The 18246-nt window shown below is 38.4% G+C and overlaps 2 protein-coding genes across 7 annotated transcripts; one reads left to right on the plus strand and one right to left on the minus strand.

The window, feature by feature from the left end:
• Positions 1 to 212: 212 nt before the first annotated feature.
• LOC113669454 (scavenger receptor cysteine-rich domain-containing protein DMBT1) lies at positions 213 to 12699 on the minus strand. 3 transcript variants are annotated; one of them, XM_089200801.1, is made up of 17 exons: positions 12462 to 12699; positions 10108 to 10172; positions 9049 to 9201; positions 8255 to 8593; positions 7374 to 7700; positions 6604 to 6942; positions 5952 to 6281; positions 5348 to 5368; positions 4985 to 5142; positions 4449 to 4677; positions 3871 to 3990; positions 2973 to 3151; positions 2386 to 2508; positions 2216 to 2289; positions 2006 to 2046; positions 1498 to 1594; positions 213 to 1004 (listed from the first exon to the last, which is right to left on the minus strand). In XM_089200801.1, the coding sequence occupies exons 3-17, from the start codon at positions 9179 to 9181 to the stop codon at positions 896 to 898; spliced, it is 2619 nt and encodes an 872-aa protein (XP_089056927.1). In that variant the 5' UTR covers positions 9182 to 9201; positions 10108 to 10172; positions 12462 to 12699; the 3' UTR covers positions 213 to 895. The 3 variants fall into 3 exon arrangements, with proteins under 3 accessions (XP_089056927.1, XP_089056934.1, XP_089056931.1); XM_089200808.1 differs by lacking the exon at positions 12462 to 12699 and adding an exon at positions 10825 to 11245; XM_089200805.1 differs by lacking the exon at positions 12462 to 12699 and having other exon boundaries at positions 10108 to 10248.
• A 1267-nt stretch (positions 12700 to 13966) lies between these two features.
• LOC113669360 (uncharacterized) lies at positions 13967 to 18234 on the plus strand. 4 transcript variants are annotated; one of them, XM_027185373.2, is made up of 6 exons: positions 13967 to 14217; positions 15837 to 15917; positions 16222 to 16671; positions 17009 to 17062; positions 17156 to 17301; positions 17552 to 18234. In XM_027185373.2, exons 2-6 carry the CDS (start codon positions 15866 to 15868, stop codon positions 17591 to 17593), a joined length of 744 nt encoding a protein of 247 aa, XP_027041174.2. In that variant the 5' UTR covers positions 13967 to 14217; positions 15837 to 15865; the 3' UTR covers positions 17594 to 18234. The 4 variants fall into 4 exon arrangements, with proteins under 4 accessions (XP_027041174.2, XP_089057000.1, XP_089057008.1 ...); XM_027185372.2 differs by having other exon boundaries at positions 14005 to 14217; positions 16222 to 16665; XM_089200874.1 differs by lacking the exon at positions 17552 to 18234 and having other exon boundaries at positions 17156 to 17544.
• Positions 18235 to 18246: the final 12 nt, after the last annotated feature.

Below are 18246 nucleotides of genomic sequence, written 5' to 3' on the forward strand. Positions count from 1 at the left end.
AGTTCATGTCGCTATGTGTCCACCCCGCCGCCTGTGAGCAATTCCTCCTTGAAGTGGCTCGTATCAGGCCCCCAATGGTGTTAGATGGTTTAAAATCATGAGTATTAACGGGAGCTTGTATGAATTTCTTTTTTCATTTAATTCTCAACTTCTATTGGGTCATCAATTTAAACTAATGAAACAATTGCACTTGTGAAAGTACCAAACAAAACTGTTGTGAAACTCATGTTGATTTTTATTTTCTCTCCTATGTGGAAGTAATCTCAACTTTTAAACTCGTTATACTAGTATAGTCTCTTGTAATGGCATGCGCTTTCGAGAAGAAAAACGCTAAAGCTTAAAGGTTGGCGCCTGTAGTTCACGCATGCCCAAATGTCGGTGCCGCCCCTTTAAAGTAAAATAAAATGTATTGTAAGTCCTTTAGCCTGTCGCAGATAAAGTTACGTGGATAAATCTGGCAAAGCAGTTCCTAGCATCGCAAAAGTTATGTCAAGTTTATTTGCAAGCAATAAAAGCATTCTACTCTTAGTAAATATCTACATGCAAACGCTGTACAACAAATTAAACTATTTCAAAGTACTAATAAACTAATTTTTCATTTAAAAGGGTTTTAGACATAAACAATTATTGTCAGTGGCGTTCTATTAATTTTCCTTTAAATGGTCATTAATCTTTCTTTATTTTTCACAGTTGATCATAACACTGCGCAGTCACGTGACCAACGAGATAAACCACCAAGCAGCTTGTTTGGAGGCTGTAATCAACAAAATATTTGGAAGTTAAATCTGTATGAGCTAGGAATTTAGTTACCGACCAAAAGTTGGCTCTTGAAGATAAAACGAAAAAAATTTGTTTTCATTGAGGATCTTTCGAGAGAGACAATCTGCCATTTTTATCAATCGTAGGTCTCCCTGGTAACCAGAGTGTCAAGCACCATGCACAGTTCACTGAACTTTGGTCTGTCTATGGCTGAGAACCGCCAACACTTGGTCATCAATTCATAGCTGCAGGAAAAGAGAAAAGACAAAGCTCGTCTTCAACTACGAACTTATCTTATTCATCAGCACACTTTTCAACTGACTGTCGAAAAACCAAAACCAAATTAATCAGACCGAATTAATTAAAAACCAACAAAATATTGGATTACGTTTAACACTCAATTGAAAGTTGCTCTGTTATAAAACGAACGGTAAGTGTCAGCGGACTTCTTGCCCCCATCCCTCGCTTGGTGCCTCTTCGGGTTGGGGATTGGGGCGAGGAGACAACTGATACTTCTACCTGTTCCATGTTTTTCTGTTTCTTGGAATTTTACCTCTGAACGTCATTTGAATTATTCCTCTTTTGTGCTTATTGCGATTGGTCGGTTGCAATTAAATTTTCAGTGCGCTTTGAACGAATTTGATAAATTGAACAAATATCAAAACTGGCTTTAATCAAGGGATATATTTTTTTGTTAGGAAGTCGAAAGTCAAAATAGAACTATAAAACCTTACGTACACAACAGTAGAAGTTTTCACAGGTTTATCCATACGATGTCCAGATTTTAAGCTTTCCAGAAGATCTTTTGTCTGAGCTCCAGGATAAGGAACATCACCTGAGACCAAAGAGCCACACAGAAATGCTTTCAATTTAATATCGAATTTATTCCAGAGCCTTCGAAGTTTATCACGATCTAAAGGACCGGTGACAGAAACCACTCATTATTTATTGCCTGGGAAGAGGAAGAAGGAGGGGAAGAGTTGAAAAAATTTGGGTGTGTCACATTAAACCTTTCCTTATCCCCCCATTAAGGCTCTGGAAAATTTTCATGACCCCCACCCCTCTTCGTTGGCAGTTCGTCGTCAGTCAATTTCTGTAGTCCCCCTTTGTACTCTGTTGGAGAGGACTGACCACCCCCCCCCTCCATCTCAAAAATCCTCTACTCCCCACCACCCCGGTGATGGTCCCTAATGACAGAGTGACAAATATGGGAAAAAAGACCCTCATTGAATCAAACAGTACTTGCCTCCAGTTTCAATCTCCCAAAGTAATACACCAAAAGACCATCTACAATAGAATGAAAATATAGGTCACACAAAGTGAGATTCAAGGTCTCTTAAATCAGAGTGTGGATACAAAAATCTCTTTCCCAACCCCCTAAGGTGAGAGTATGAAAAGACGAGAGAACCTGGGAGTGAGTTTGTGAATATTACAACGCTGTTTCGTCTGTACTCACACATCGCTCTCAGACGTGAAATCCTTTGTTTCTAAGCTTTCTGGGGCCATCCATCTTGCTTCTGATAAGTTTCCCTTTGAAAAAGTAACGAAGTGATGCACATATTCATCGATAAAACGTACTATTTAGAGATATAAAAGCCCTCAAAGGTAAATAAGATTCCAACCTACTTTTGCAATGTCTTCATAGAATGTCTTATCGCATCCAGCACTAAAGCAGCCTATATTAGCGACTTTGGCGATGCAATTTTTACCAAGACGAACGTTTCGGGCAGCGAGACCTTTATGGATACACTGCACATAAAAGTATAAGAAGAGAAAAAAATAGAAATTTATTTCCTTGATTTCGATTGAGAGTCGTAAAACCAAACCCAAATAAATTACAACAGCCAATGAGGAAACAGGAATTTGTCGCAAGAAGACCAATGAGAGCTCAAAGTAAAAACATGTCAATTGTCTGAAGCGCGAGAAAAACACGAGCGACATACTCGCGTGGAATTTGAGTTTTGAATGTAAATGGTTAAAAAAAGTGGCACCAGTTTTCTGGACCAATCACAGAGCGAAGTAGCGTAATATCTGAGAAATCCCGAAATACTTTCGACACGGTTGGAATTTCTTGATCGAAAGTATCAACATAATCGGAAAGTTGCCTGCATGAGCTTTATCGCTGAACAGAATTGGAAGGCAAGTGAGGTTGGTTAAAATTCATCAATGATGAACAAATACGAACATGATACCTAAACCGTTTCTTTACTCACATTTCTCTCTGCTATATGCCTCATTCCTTTGGACACATCAAGAGCTATTCTTAATTTTTCCACTTTGGATAACGTGCAAAAGTTTCGTGTAGAATTCATTTCATCACCCATCCGGTTTTTCTTAAGATATTCCAACAGACTGCCATGTTCCGTTTCCTCAAAGACGAGATATGTAGGACCTGAAGAGCGACGTCAGAAATCAGTTGGCTGTACAAACCCCTGGTAAAATTAGGTAAATTCAACCTACGCCTTTTTAAAATGTTAAGGAAACGCTTTCCCTAAGGACTGCGGCTAATCAGCAACCAATGCGCAGTTGGTTAAACTACGCCAAAACAAGCCCCAATATGAGACTCCATACGAAACAAAAAGAAATGCCAGCACAAGCAAAGAAGCAAAAATATTTTCTGCCTTGTGCTTGCGAATTTAAAAATTTGTATGGACTCTTATGCTTGCTTTTGCGTCGTTAGTGAAAGAACTATTTTGAAAGTTAAGCAATTTGCAATATTTCGTTCACTTATTAATTCTAGGAAGTGAACAGACAAACTAGAATCCCCCACAAAACTCTTAGAACGCTTAAGAAAAACGGTTGCAAATGAAACACCTTAAAACCTTTAAGTTAACAGTAGGCCCCTACCCCACTGTAAACTTCGTAAGAATCCCGGAAACATTGATAACACTGCAGTTACTTTCAACAATGCTTGGATTGGGGACTCAGGGAATGGGGAGGGTTGTGGAGCTTTGACAGCTCTAATGGGAAGAGTTCTCATAATGGATAAAGAACATATTTCATAGCGGAGCTCGTAGCACGCACAGCGAAGCCCAATACCTATAAAAAATGGGAACAATAATAGGAGCCTTTCCGCACGATAATGAAATATTAGTCACCAGACTTACTCACCTTTTAAAGTGCAAGCTCCAAAGAGGTTGAGTATGTTGGGATGGCTTCCCAGGCAGCTCAAGATTTTAAGTTCAGTTAACAGATCATTCTCGTTAGCTGATGATCCAAATCCTTTCGAATCTGGAAAAAAATATGAACGATTCACTGTTGGGAACTTGTTTGATGCAGGAACATTTTATCCATTACAAAAATAAACATAAGATGAATGTCGTAATTGGCTGATTTTGTAATGCGTTGAACGACCATGGTTGGACGGGTATGGCAATAATTGCACTTTGGACTTAAAATTATCTCCATCCCGAATGTCTTAAAGGGAGAGCGTCTAAACCAAAGAACTCTGTTTAACGAAACACCCTATGTAACGAAACACCCTGTGTAACGAAACACCCTGTGTAACGAAACACCCTGTGTAACGAAACACCCTGTGTAACTGGATCTCTCATTCAAAAAGTCAAAATAATATAATTCATTAGAAGTTGGCCTTTCTGGACAATTGTCCGGTCGCGCTTAGAAGAAGTGCTTAGGATTATCCATTAGAAAATAAAAAAAATATACAAAAAGGGTCAGTTATTCAGTACCCGTAGCTGTTTTCACGATACAACTTGCTATGTTTCCATTCTCATGAGAAAGTTTCCCACGAAACGTTCCTCCGTCAGACTCAGACCCAATCTTCTCTCCAATAGTAAGTCTATTTCTTGAAATCTCGCACCAGTCCGCTGAGGTGTCGTTGTTGTCGGAGTCTAATTTAACTTGGTAAGAAGAGTCAGTTCTTTCAAATGCTGGATTTGATTGGCCAGTTTCTGAGGACTAAGAAATCTATTTCACTAATCAAACAGTGGGTCAATATGGTTTGAGATACAAATTCGTGTTCCTATATATTTGAGAAAAATTCTCAGCAATACGTGGCTGATGCGAAAATGTTTTAGGGTGATTCAAGCTTTTTCACTAAGTTAAAATGTAAAACAAATGTGGGGTTACTGGAGCGATGTGTTCCAACAACTGAGGAATGCTACTGAAGATAAACCCTCTCAGGATTGTCGAAGATCTTAAAGATTTGCCAACGTATGAATTATTTTAACATAATCGTGTAAGACAATTTAGAGAGTACACTTACAACATCGTTCATAGTCACGAAGTCTCTTGAATGCTCGTTCCTGTCCCCTCGCCATCTACGGTAATACCGGAAGTAGAAAACAGCTGCAAACCCGAGAAGGAGTAGAACAGCTGCTATCACAGGAAGACCAATTTCTAGGGCCCTTGAAACGTTTGAGTCTTTAGAGTTGGAAATGGATAAATGCAGATCAGGAAAAGCGCTAATATATAAATAAATATAATTTATCAACCTCATTACGGAATCTGTACGCGGTCACTGTTTCAATGTTGAAGTCTTTGTTTTCCTTTAGCTAAGACCGACAAGAAAATGGCGCCTACTCAAAGGTCCTGTAATTAATTAGTGTTAAACAGCTGAACATCTCACCTGGTGTGCTTGCGTAGCTACCTGTATGGTTCAAAGTAAAGTGTGTTGTAAGTCAGCATAAAGGACAAAACAAAAATAGACCTCTTAAGCTTATATGTTTTTTTTTCACACTTTTCAGGTTTTGCAATAATTATCTAGAGAACTGCTTCTTGCAAATTTCCTCTTTTTCACGTGCAAATGTACGCATAATTTGCAAAATATAAAGCTGGGAATTTCCTTCCGACCTGAAATGGGGTAAACAAAAATAGAAGCTAAAAGAGGTCTATGCATGGAACATCCAGTTCAAAAAAAAGGCAAATGAGAGCCAGAGAACAGCAACAAACAAAAATATATTGACATTTGTTGAATTCAATAATTTTTTGAACGGTAGTTTACTAATAACTAAATCAAAAGGTGGAACAAATGAGAGGAGGAGGAAAGCTAACTGCAAATTGGACGGGTGTGGTCAAGGATGTCTTTAGCACAATGTTAAGAAGGGGCCTGGGACAAAATAAGATAAAGAACCATTTCACGGCTACCCCCAGGGTACCCCTCGGAAGAAGACTCGTGAAAGACTGGCTTCCTAGGGCAAGTAAGGCAAAAGGTAAACCAAGCTTGTACTCACTGGGGTCCTCTACACGACAAATTACACCAGCATCATTATAATGGTCCCAATAGATGCCAGCTATCCTGGACCAGGAACATTCCCATAATGTGCTTTCGTGTCCCTGACAATTAAGGTTTGACATCCAGACAGGTCCTTCCCCTTGTCCAAAGGTTTCAGTAGCAAACAAGATGGCGGTTTCAGCTCCTGGGTAACCGAGCTCTTTGCACGCCACATGTGCAGACGTAATATTCCAGCCCCTATTTCGGATTGTACCCCAGACACCCGCGATGTTAACCTCAATACGGCCAGCGTAAGTCATGTTGCTTCCAGCAAGCCTGATTTTACTAACTAATGGAACATAAAGAAACTCGTTAACTATGTGAAAGGTTGGATCATCAGCCATAACAAATGTATCTTTTTCCCAAGTACATTTTTAATTTTCTATTCATCAGCTCTTTTTCTATTTAGCATAGCTTGAAATTGTTGTATTCAAACTTATGTGAGTACACAAATAATTAAAAAATTTCAGGATAAACTTGGATCAACATCAGTATCTGAGCAACTGCACACTTAACCTTCCCCTTACCCAACAACAATCAACTGATAACATGTTAGGGTTAAAGCTGGGTTAGTGGAGGGGTAGGTGCACAGTTGATCCTTAAACTTTTACCTGCACTTTTGGTTTTACACACTACACCAGCCTCAAGCACTCCCACACGAACAAAGGACACTTCATGTGGGCATTCATCCAATGAAGATTCACTTCCACGACACTCAACATTGTCTAGCCATTGAATGTCCATTGAGTTCCCAGAAAACTTTGGGGCAAAAACATATGCAGCCCCATGGATGGCCAGATCAGCTCCAGAGAAACCCAGCTGTCTGCATGCCACATGAGCATCTGCTAGCTGCCAATTGTAGCTGTTAATTGCACCCCATTTTCCTGCCAAAAATACTTCGATGCGTCCGGCATAAGAAACCGACCATTTTCGAAGATGAATTTGAAGACCTGAAATAAACAGTACAGAATGGGAGACATAGTTACCTCTAGCTACATATGTTCATTAGTAGACTACCCAGAGAGATTATTTATTTAAATATTTTTTTATCATTAGCAAACCACAAAGTGGTTTGCTTGTCTTTCAAGGGTTAAAAAACACAATTGCAAAGAGTTCCTCTGAGTGTACTATTTTTACAGAATCTTGCCAGCAGAGAGCACTGTGACAGACACACTTTTTCAAGGATGGTTGGCTCAGCAATTCAGACAGAAACATTAAGAGATAATTGCCATTATTAGACACATAATTCGGTTGTGTCCTGGTGTACCGGTACACAAAGGAAGGAAACATTAACGAACTGCGTCATAACTCCATGTATGGTTATGAAAACAAAAGGAATTCCCTCGTGTACCGGTACACTAGGACAGCCCCCATAATTCACCTGTTTTACTATTATTTTTGCAAACCACTCCCGCACTAGTCCACTTTGCACTTCTGTATGTGACAAGTTCATAGCTACAGTTTGACAAAGATTGTTCATTGCCAGTGCACTTTACAATGTCCATCCATGTTAACATCTGTGACGTGTGATTCCATTTATACAGAACTGTCAATACATCCCTGTACCCAAGTTGTCTGCAGGCAACGCGGCCATCTTCTAGATCCCAGCCAAACATCCCAATCTGGCCCCAGATCCCTGCATATTTCACTTGAACACACCCAGCATAGGGTACTGTGGTATGGGCAAGGCGAAGGGGTGGAGGATAAGCTTAAAACAGACAACAAAATAAGTCATTGCATCCATGTTGACACCTGCTTTAACCCCTTAACTCCCATGAGCGACCAAGAAAGAATTTCTCCCTACAATATCCATACAATTTCAAGTAGACAAGTGATGAGAATTAAGAAAATATCAATTAGGGGACTACAGTTTGATCCAATACCAAATTCTCCAAACAAACATCACTAAAACTGTTTATAAGATGGTAATGGGAATTACTAATGAGATCTTGGGAGCTAAAGGGTTAAAAAATGGTCTTAAAGGAATATAAAATTTGCACAATGATTATAACAGCATACTACACGTCATGTCTACAAAGATCTTATCAGAAATTCTCCCTTCTCAACCAGTCTACATTTGCATGACAGACATCTTAAAAATTCACACATCTTCCTCAGAGACTTGGTCTCCTTTGCTGCCCATTCTCTGGAATGTCATGCAACAGGGGTGCATTGTGTGACATCCCAAAGAACAACCATGAAGGAGACATCACAACTTGGCTTTAAATGTAATAAAAATATGCATATCCCAAACAAACTTACTGACTGTCATGTTGGGCCTTTCACAGACTACTCCCACAGTGCCCTCAAGTCCCATAGAACAACCAGCTTTTCCCCAAGTGTAATCACATTCAGCCAAGCTGCTTTCATTTCCTTTACATCTGACATTAGTCATCCAATAGTGAACATTTCCTCGGCCAAAAGCATTATTACATGGGGTGGCAATGGCTCGTGGGTAACCAAGCTGTCTGCATATCACGTGACCAAAATTCATGCTTATACCATAATCACAGACTTGACCCCAACTTCCATTGTATTTTACTTGTACTCGGCCAGCATATGGTCCTGGGCCATTAGTTAAGTTCACAGTTACGCTAAACGCTGAATTGAAACACAAGAAAAAAGAACAAAAATAGAATAAGAAATAAAAATAAATAAATCACTACATAGGTTACTTAAATGTGTAATTAATTCTTACTTGCTAAAATTGTTTTAATAAAGCTAAGTCAAGGTCATTTCAAATCCAGCTTAAGGAGCTAATCATGAGCAGATGACACATGCTTACAGATTTTGAAATCAGAGATGGAAAGATCAGTTGCAGAAGTGACATGCCTGAAAAAGGAGATTACACAGAACCACCTACAACTGCATGGCACGTACTGGGCGCTTTGCCACTAAAAAACCCTTTACACCCTAACATGAGTAAGCATAATCTCCCTACTGTTCTCTCTACATTTCTTAAGTTTTTGACAAGGAGAATTTGTTTTGCAATCAAAACTTCTTAAATTAGATGCTGGTCACTCTTAGGGATTAAAGGCTTAACCAAAGAACATTACCTTGCGTCTCCAAATTGACTAAGAAGAAAATGATCCATGAGCTCCACATGATTAGTTTACATGGCCGAAAGACATGACACAACATCATTTTACCAGTTTCGTTGTGGGTGGCCACGGGCGCTTGGTCAGGCATTTTTTTATCCTCTCTGAATTCTAAAAAATCCACGACATTCCACGTTGAGTTAAAATTACATTTTCCTTTGATTTGAAGTCACTTTGCGACATTTTTTGTCACGAGTGAAAAGGACAAATGTTTCTCGTGACACAATCCTGTTAGGCATTAATTAAGACCTTGTGTTAAGCCTTAAACTCGATACTCATTGCCAGAATGTTGAACTATTAAAACAAGCTGGCAAGTGCGCCACTATGGGGAAATGCCATGAGATACCTCAAAAGGTGCAAATATTTATAGACATATCATTAAATTCCTACACTTGTTAATGGGAACTTGTCTTTTCAGTCAGAAGTTACTATCACATTTTATTTGTGGAAAAGTAAACAGGAAATTATATTTACTTTCCAAACAAAGTATTATCAGCATTTCTATGGCCACTTCGATTCTTGATCGCCGATAACTCGATGGTTTAACTAAACAAAACTCAAACGCACGAAACAGCATACCGTTATTTTCAGTGAGGGCAAAAGTAGCTCTCAATAAACAGAAAAGCGATGAAAAATCTGGGTGTTGCGATGTGGAAAGAAAAACTTAGGGTATTTTGAAGATTTCATCCTCATCACGCGATATCTGACGACAACAAAAGTGAAGGGGCGTGTTTGTAATAAAGTTTGTTATTATTCACGCCGTTTAGTATCAACCTTGTGAAGACTTTTAAATGATTTGATTTTGAAACAGTCAGACTTAACTAGTTGACTAGCGTAAGAACTATTGGAAGACACGACCCATTGCACACCATTTTCGGGTTTGCTAGTAAGTTTGCAACAGCAAGGGGAAAGATTTGCAATTACATGGCCACATCCATGGACAGCAAAGAGCGAATGAGGCTTTTGTCCGAGGCTAACAGAAGCTGAACGCATAGAAACCAAATACATTTTACTCACCCAACGATCGTCAAATATCCACGGAAATGTGAACGAATGGAAAGAAATTGCACAACAGCTTCCCCCTGGAAAAAAAATCACAGCTTGTAGAGTTTGATATGATATGAACTTTTAACCCTCGGCATGCAAGACAAGTAATACGAACATATGTTCACTGTGCCGCCGATGTCGATCAGTCACAGCTGACTCGCGCGCGTGATCTCCAAACTCGCGTGCGCGAGTTACTCCACAGGCACCTCAGAAACCCTCACCTCGTTTCATAATGTTTTTCATGATCGCCGGCACGGTTTTGAGTTGATTCAGTGCGATAACTAATTCATACTGTTTTGAGTTCCTCTTTCAATTTTTAGTTCCAAACGCAAACGTGATTTTAAGACAAGTATTTATGTATTTGCATATTGAGCTTGGGTGGCCTGTGGGTGGCCTGTGGGTGGCCTGTGGGATACCTTTAGCTGTGTTGTCTGAAAATGATTAAATCGTACAACTTCCATTTTACTATAAGGCAAAAGTGAAAAATTTTTTTAAAAAAATCAGTTACGTTACATTCCTCAACATTCCTCATTATAACTACTGAGTGCTGATGGCCCTTTAATCTACAAAGAGGCGAAAGGGCCATTGATCACAATCATTTTTCAAGACTTCAATCACCACCTTTTAATAATTCTCAGTTAGTTGGTAATTTGGTACCATATTTAGCAACATGTTTAGTAATCCAACCTCTCAAAAGTTATCTGTAATCTGTTTGATAAGATGAAACTGAATGAAGATAACTTGCGTTGTTGAAGTCCTCTTGACCGGAAAGAATGCCTCTTGGCATGTTAAGTAAAAGAAATATGATAAAAGAAGAGAACAGATTGATCCTACGTTGATTGCAACATGAGCAAACCAGAAGGTGAGACTGACCAAGTGACAAGACTGACACGAACTTGAGACGATGAAAAAAATCTGGGCCGGTCCTGCGAAGTTTCGAACCCAACTTTGGACCGATTGCAAGATAATTAGGATTTTGTACCCACTCAAATTTACCCTCGCTGTTGCGTTTTCCTACAAAGACAAAACTCTTTTCTATCAAGGTGAGGTGGAAAATAAAGAAAGATGTCTTTCTGCACACGCCCTCTGCCAGGTTCTCAAATCAGACGGTCATTTCAAAAAAAGCTATCTGACTGTAGAATGGATTCTAACCTGGACTATTGACTTTGTCTGTTAATTGAGACGATTGATAGACAAGTATAATGTACACGATGGTTTCTGTAAAAATAAACATAAATGACGTTTCACAAGAAATATGTATCCTAAAAGTCATCCACACTACATCAAGTTATTTTTACAACCTATCTGATCTTGTTCGCATAAATTTTGCTTCAATCATTGCTGGTAAACGAAATAGAGAGAACAGATAATATAACTGAACTGTTGCACAAGCTTTAGAAATTTAATTTTCAGTCAGTTTATTTGTGTTTCGCAAGTCAGTTGACGTACAGTTTCCCTGTCACGCCACTCAAACTAGGACAGATTCCATAAATTCTTTAGTAAAAGTTTCCATCTCTAGAAAACAAGCTATTCTTTCGCGATCAGAAAAAATCTGATTCAAAGTATTTTGTACTTAAGAAAACGATACAGCCATCTAAAAAAGATCGGCTTTTATTGGAACGAACCAGGGACAATTAATTGAATCGCGATAAAATTAAAGAGAAGTAACTTTTCATAAGCTTTCTTTATCGGACTACCGGATACCGTGCTGTAGATGCAAATATTATGATGAAGCCTGGTAATTATGTTGTGTTATTTCAACTAACGCCATTTGATTACTTTCCCACGCTACGAATTGTTGCAATCACGTAACATTTCCATCATATTGTGTTACAAAATAATCATCATTAAAACGTATGTGGTAAAAACTTCGCTTTTTTCGTACTTTATCAAGTAATCATTCCTCAATTGCTGAAATTTTCGTTTCATGGCTGCACAACTTTTGTCACGCAAAATCTAAATGTTTAATTTGTGTGTTTGAATAAGCATACAGCGTTTAGACAAGATTATTGCATCCCTCAGGAGTAAACCGAAGCCTCTTCATCACAAACGTTTTGGATTTTTAGTCGCCTTGTAGATTGCACTACCTACAAATCTTTTTCCGTTCAGCCACCAGCGTTTATTCCCAAATCTGTCCAATTATAGAATCGTCATTACCTGCCAGGTTTCTTAAAAATATTTGAATATTCGTTCGACAAGAACGTAGCAAATGACAATGAGCGATGTATTCAGATTGTCAATACCCCAAAAGCCTTTACTTTTTTTCTAATTTCCCAAGGGTATAAACTTCAACTTACTAAGCTGTAATTAACCTGACTTCATACCTTAGTTCGGAGTCACCCTCGTGTCTTGAAACTTTCTAGAACTTTGTGTTGTGTCCAGCAACTGGGCTAAATTTTGAAGTTGATTGACAATTTCTTACGCAGCTATATTGTTCAGTCAGTCAATAGCTTCCTTTGGAACGAATCTATTAAAAAAGCTCTGGTGCGCTGTTTGAAGATTCCGTCCGCTTTGAAAACATAGGAAATGTTCATTGTTCAATAATTTGGCGTCCTGGTTACTGAGTGTGAAAGGGTCTGGTGCCTAGCACATTGAACGTTTCCAGTGTTCCTCGAAACTTTACTAGTAACCAGACTTATTGAACAATTTTGGGGAGCTTTTTCGATAACCAATTGAAGAGCTGGTAAAAATGATTGAAAATTTCAAATTATTCTAAAAAATCTCAAAAAAGCAAAAAAGAAACACCTATGGAACAGGTTGAACATGTTTGTCAAGTAAGGACGCCTAAAGCATGATATATAGCACGTGTTATGTTACCAGAGGCCATCTTAAAGATCACTATAGGCACGCACGTTAAAGGTTCATTGTTCTTTATAATCAGCCGGAGAAAATCTTATCCCTTCCTATCAATAATGGCTCGGTAATACCTTCCTAAAAATTAAATCCACTTCTGATCGTTTAAATCTTTAAATTCCCCCGGTCTTAAATTTGAATATTCTTGACGGCTTAAATTAGTTTGCATGTTATGCTGAGCTATTGAAGTATCTCTATGGTAGCATTTTAAAGTTATCGTAGGACGAAACTCTTAAACCTTTACACAAAAACATCAATATTCATATTCTCCACACTGTTCTCTCCACATTTTCTATGGCAATGACAAGGAGAATTTGTTTGACCATCAGGAGCCTTTTAAATTGGTTATTATTTCTGTTGTTCTCGTGATCTTTATATTTGTTTCAGGGGCAATACTGTAATGGGGATTTAGAAACCAGTCAGTCTTGAGGATTAAACGGTGAAACAAGTTGAGAGATCAAAAGGAAGAGGCAACAATTTGCTTTTTAAAGAAATTAAAAGCTGATAGTTTGAGATGAGAAGATTGTGAATTAAAACAAACAAACAAACAGGGAAAAGTGTTTTGTTCTTCTAGCTTGACACAAAGATTTAGTATGTCAATAACTATTACGACAATAAATGATAATAGCCATTCTATTGATAATTATGAAATAGTACTGATCATTCACTAACTACGCGTGCTAAAGAGTAATGTGATATGAAGTCGTGATAAATATATGTTATTCACCAGACGGGAGGTCCGTATTGAGAAAAAATGTGCCCGAGGACCTGGATACCGCCCGAGCCCTACACAAGACAGAGGGCACAGTTTTTCCCAATACGGACCGACCTTGGCTGGTGAATAACATTTCTATTTTTTTCTAAAACCTAACAAATTGTTGCGAAAAGAACCTAACCCGCTGTGAGCGGGCCGAATGGGGAGAATACTGCCCGCTCTCGGAACCAATCATATTGCAGGATTTGTAGAATACCGCCCGCTCAAGAACTGAGAAAAAAATAACAAAATGATTTTTCCGTTTCTCTGCCTTTATATTTGACTTATTACCGCGGGGCATGAAAAAATGCATAATACTTTGAACATAACTTAAAGCAAAAAGTCAGATTTTTATTCATTGTTTCATTTTCTTCAACAGAAACGTTGGGTTTTGAAGGCTAAATTGGATCAAGTAATTTTCAGACGACTGCCATTTTCATACCATTTTCAGAGCTCACTGTTGTGGTCTTTGGGTAGGTTGTCATGTTTATTTGCCCATGTCATACGTAACTGTGGCGAAGATTCATTTTTTTTATTCCTTTTCTTTGGCACAAAACCACAAAGAACAAAAGATCCCTATTGAAGATAATTTTTCAATTCAATTTAATCATTTCTTTAAACCCTTTTTCTGTACAATTGATGATTGTTTTCGTCGAAGGACATTCACAATTAGGAACAAAACAAAAGCTCATCAAATATAAAATCTTGATGCGTCGACGTCGTTTACAAATTATTCCTTGATGCGGAACGGAAAAAAGGCGAAAGCTAACTTCTTGATCAAACCGCATTAGAGAATGTTATTGTCAGGGCTTTTACTAAGTAGATTGTACCGCTAAGAAGTAGAAACGAAATTGTAACTGAAATTAATATTGGTGTTATATAAGCTTTACTAATTATGCGATCTCAACCGTAATTAAATGAATGCGACAGTTGAAATAATTGAATATCGTATGCTGAGTGTAATACCAACAACTTAGAAAACGTGTTTGGATGTGCAATGTTTTTGAGAAATTTTGGGTTGTTGGAACAGTATGCGGTCACCATAATTTTTTCTTGACTCAGTAAAAAATATGCAAAATATTCAAGATTTAGTGAAAACGGCTGGAGGCGGAATTAAAGCAACAGCAGCTTAGAGAGGAAGGAAGTGGATCGAATATCTTAAGAAATTATTTGTAAGCCCTTAATTCAGAAATTTCTCGCAAAAGGTTGTCGAACAGGAAGAAAAATAGTGCACGCAGCTGTCTCGAAAGGTAATCTGGGTATCCAGTAATCAACGAATGAACAACGGAAATTTATCGAAAGTTGGTCACTGGCGTCCAAAACCAAAATCGGACGCTAGTGTTCAAAATCCAAAATCGGATGCTACTGTCGAAAAACAAAAACCAGACACTAGTGTCCAAAATCTAAAATCGGACCCTAGCGACCAAAATCCAATATCGGACTCGAATTAAAAAAAAAATCTAAAAGAATCGGACAATTATGACCAAAATTCAAACTTTAGCACTAGTATCCAAAATCTAAAATTTTACACAAGTGTCTAAGATCCAAAATCGTACACTGGGGTCCAAAATACAAAAGTGGACATTAGTGTCCTCTTCAATCAGTCTCTAGCGTCTAAAATCCAAAATCGTTCACACTTGTGTCCAAACTCTAAAATCGTACATTAGTGCCCATAATCCAAGATCGGACACTAGTGTCCAAAATCTAAGATTGGACACTAGTGTCCAAACTCTTCATTCGGACATTAGTGTCCAGAAACTACATTCAGACATCAGTGCCCAAATTTGACTCTAGCATCTAAAAAATCTTAAATCGTGCACTAGAGTGACGTTTTCTCAGATTTCCCTGGAATCCTAGGATGAGGAACCGTAACCTGAAAACTACCCATAGTCAGGAGCCCATTAGTAATGGGTTCCTGCCGTAATACCTCTTGGGGTTATCGCATCCAAATTTTGCTCCCCTTTTTCCGACAACGTTTCTTGAAACATCTGTTTAAGTCAGCTGATTCACTTGGAGAGTCAGAATTACCTCGAGGGCGAAGTAGATGCCAATATGTTCAACCTGCTACTTTTCTTTATTTACATTTGTCCAGTCTCATAGGGTCAACAGAAATTAACCAGCATGCACATGAGGCCTCTGATGTTGATACAGAGTATTTTTCTTGTATTTGAAGGTGAGAAATTTCAACTTAAGCAAACTAGGAAAAAAAAAAAAACAAGTTTCATTTCAATTCCTGAGTGAATAAGCTGGTCACACTATATGTATACTATCTGAGATGTTTGGTGATATTAGATGTTTGAGCTGTTTTTATAAAGATCTTTTGAAAGTGAGCTATTAGAGTTTATGGAAAGAAGGATATATGGAATCATGAATCTGTTTCTCTGAGTTCCGCGAAAATCATGTGAGTAATAAACCACTGTTATGAAAAGTCGTCTTTAGTTGTTTTTATCTATACTATTTTTCCTTTGAAAATCCAGCGACGCTCACTGAAAGATTACAAACATCCTCTGGCGCCACAGGTAACCAAGTTACTCGTTCCGTTGAGTTCGCACTTGGAGGAAATTCATCGTCAGGTGCCACAGATCACCCAGCCACAAGCTACTTTCTACGACCATCACCTAGCGCCACGGGTTTCCAAGCTTCAGGCTCCCTTCAAAAAATTAATGGTCAAAGTCCATCAGGAGTAGTATTAACACTATTATCACCTGTCAATGTTGATCGGGAAACTGCATCTTCGCTGAAAGTAACAAAATCATCAAATCACGCTGGCTTTCAAACGGATGCGAATTTCTCCGCATTTGTGCAACGATCGAGTCCAACATCCGGTGTTCTAGATCTCTCCGCAGGTTCCTCAGCATCACTACAGACGGCAAGCTTACCGTCAAGAGCCAGAGGTGTTCAGACTACTGGCGAATCGATAGGTACAGGTAAAATAACTCTCTCTCAATTTTTGAAAGATTTGAATAATTCTATCAGTTTTCATTAATTAAACAATCTCCCTGATGCACCGACACTTCCTACCATTGTTTCACTTTCTGCTCTTTCTATCTCATTTTTTATGTTTTTTTTCACTTCTCATTGTCTTCCTAATCCTAATTCTGACCTCAGCCTTCACGTCTGTTTTGTCTGTTGATCGAAAACTTTCTAAGATGTTTTAGAAACTCTGTTTCCTCTGAAACAGAAATGAATCCCCAAAACATGTAAAGTTTGTTTATAATTTTCTTCTTTTTACAACAAAAGCGTATACACATTTCATCTTTATAGTACAAATACCTGGGATTGTCGCTATGTTTACTCCAGGAGAACCATCAACAGCAGGTAAAAATACAATATACAAGGATATGTTTTGTGTCAGAGTGAGATCTCAGTTGGTTGACCTGTGTCTTTTACGAATCGTTTAAACATTTTAAGGTGAACCATTGCCTCTCCTGGCTAAGATACTCATTCCCGTGTTTGGAGTCCTGTTAGTGGTAGTGGTTGGAGTCGCTTGGTGTTGCTGTGTACGAGGAAAGGAAAGAGAAAACTTCGAAAACCTGATCATTGAATCAACTCTGATGGTACGTAACCACTCTGAAACTGATCGTGCGTTCGATGACAAGCTTAGCATAAAACTTAAGGGAATTATTAAAAAAAAAAAAAAAAAAAAAAAACACTGGCGAAGCCTCTGTTTGTTGGTGGCACTTAAGTTAAAGCACTGCGCTTAACAAAATACGAATACTTTAAGGCCAAGAGGGTTGTCCCTATCTGCTCACTGATTTTCTCCTGTTTAAGCTTTACATGTGACTTATTTTCCTCATGTGTTGCTAGGTGAGACTTGATGTGACCGAAAATCGTCGAGTGTCCTGTTAATTCCATGCCGTGGTATTCCTGTGCCAAGGTTTTAGGTGATAAGATAAACACGAAGGACACAAAAGATAAGAATAATTGTAAATAACATCATAACCTGTCATGTCTCACTAACCACTGTATCGAGATTAAACATTTTAAGACAAGAAGTGAATTACATTATAATCTAAGAGTTTGAACTGTAATTTTATAATCTGCCCATTTTCATTTGTCACTCTTGTCATGTTATCGACCTATCGGGTGATAAGCCAATGAGAAGTCTAAGAACTGCTACAAGCAGACTCTGATATATGAGAGGACAAGAAACTACTATCAGGGATCAATAATTATTTTTCGCCTTGGGAAGGGAGGTAGAGGATTGTGGGGATCACATGGTTTTCAAGGAGAACGGAGTGGGGAGCAGTCGTCGCTAACAGAGTATAAAGGGGGGACTAGAAAATTGACTGGCAATGAGGGGGATCAGAAAAATACTTCAGAGCCTTAGAGGGGGGGATCAGGCAAAATTTTATTGTGACGCAACCAAAATCCTCTGACCCCCAACAGGTGATAAATACGACCGGCCCTCAAAATACATAAAAAAATTTCTGTACGTCAGGTGAACATAAATGTTCTTTGTAACACATCGATAAAATTTCTAACATATATGAAACACTTAG

Source organism: Pocillopora damicornis, chromosome 1 (assembly GCF_964200805.1).
Source record: "Pocillopora damicornis chromosome 1, jaPocDami1.2, whole genome shotgun sequence".
Taxonomy (NCBI): Eukaryota; Metazoa; Cnidaria; class Anthozoa; order Scleractinia; family Pocilloporidae; genus Pocillopora; species Pocillopora damicornis.

Excerpts from the sequence above, each read along its gene's own strand:
- LOC113669454 (XM_089200801.1), bottom strand. The coding sequence starts at position 9,181 with ATGCCTGACCAAGCGCCCGTGGCCACCCACAACGAAACTGGTAAAATG. Across the intron at positions 8,594-9,048 it reads AGTCAATTTGGAGACGCAAG|CGTTTAGCGTAACTGTGAAC; the intron begins GTAATGTTCTTT and ends GTTTCAATTCAG. Across the intron at positions 1,595-2,005 it reads TTGGGAGATTGAAACTGGAG|GTGATGTTCCTTATCCTGGA; the intron begins GCAAGTACTGTT and ends CTTTGGTCTCAG.
- LOC113669360 (XM_089200874.1), top strand. The coding sequence starts at position 15,866 with ATGCACATGAGGCCTCTGATGTTGATACAGAGTATTTTTCTTGTATTT. Across the intron at positions 16,672-17,008 it reads TGGCGAATCGATAGGTACAG|TACAAATACCTGGGATTGTC; the intron begins GTAAAATAACTC and ends TCATCTTTATAG. Across the intron at positions 17,063-17,155 it reads AGGAGAACCATCAACAGCAG|GTGAACCATTGCCTCTCCTG; the intron begins GTAAAAATACAA and ends AAACATTTTAAG.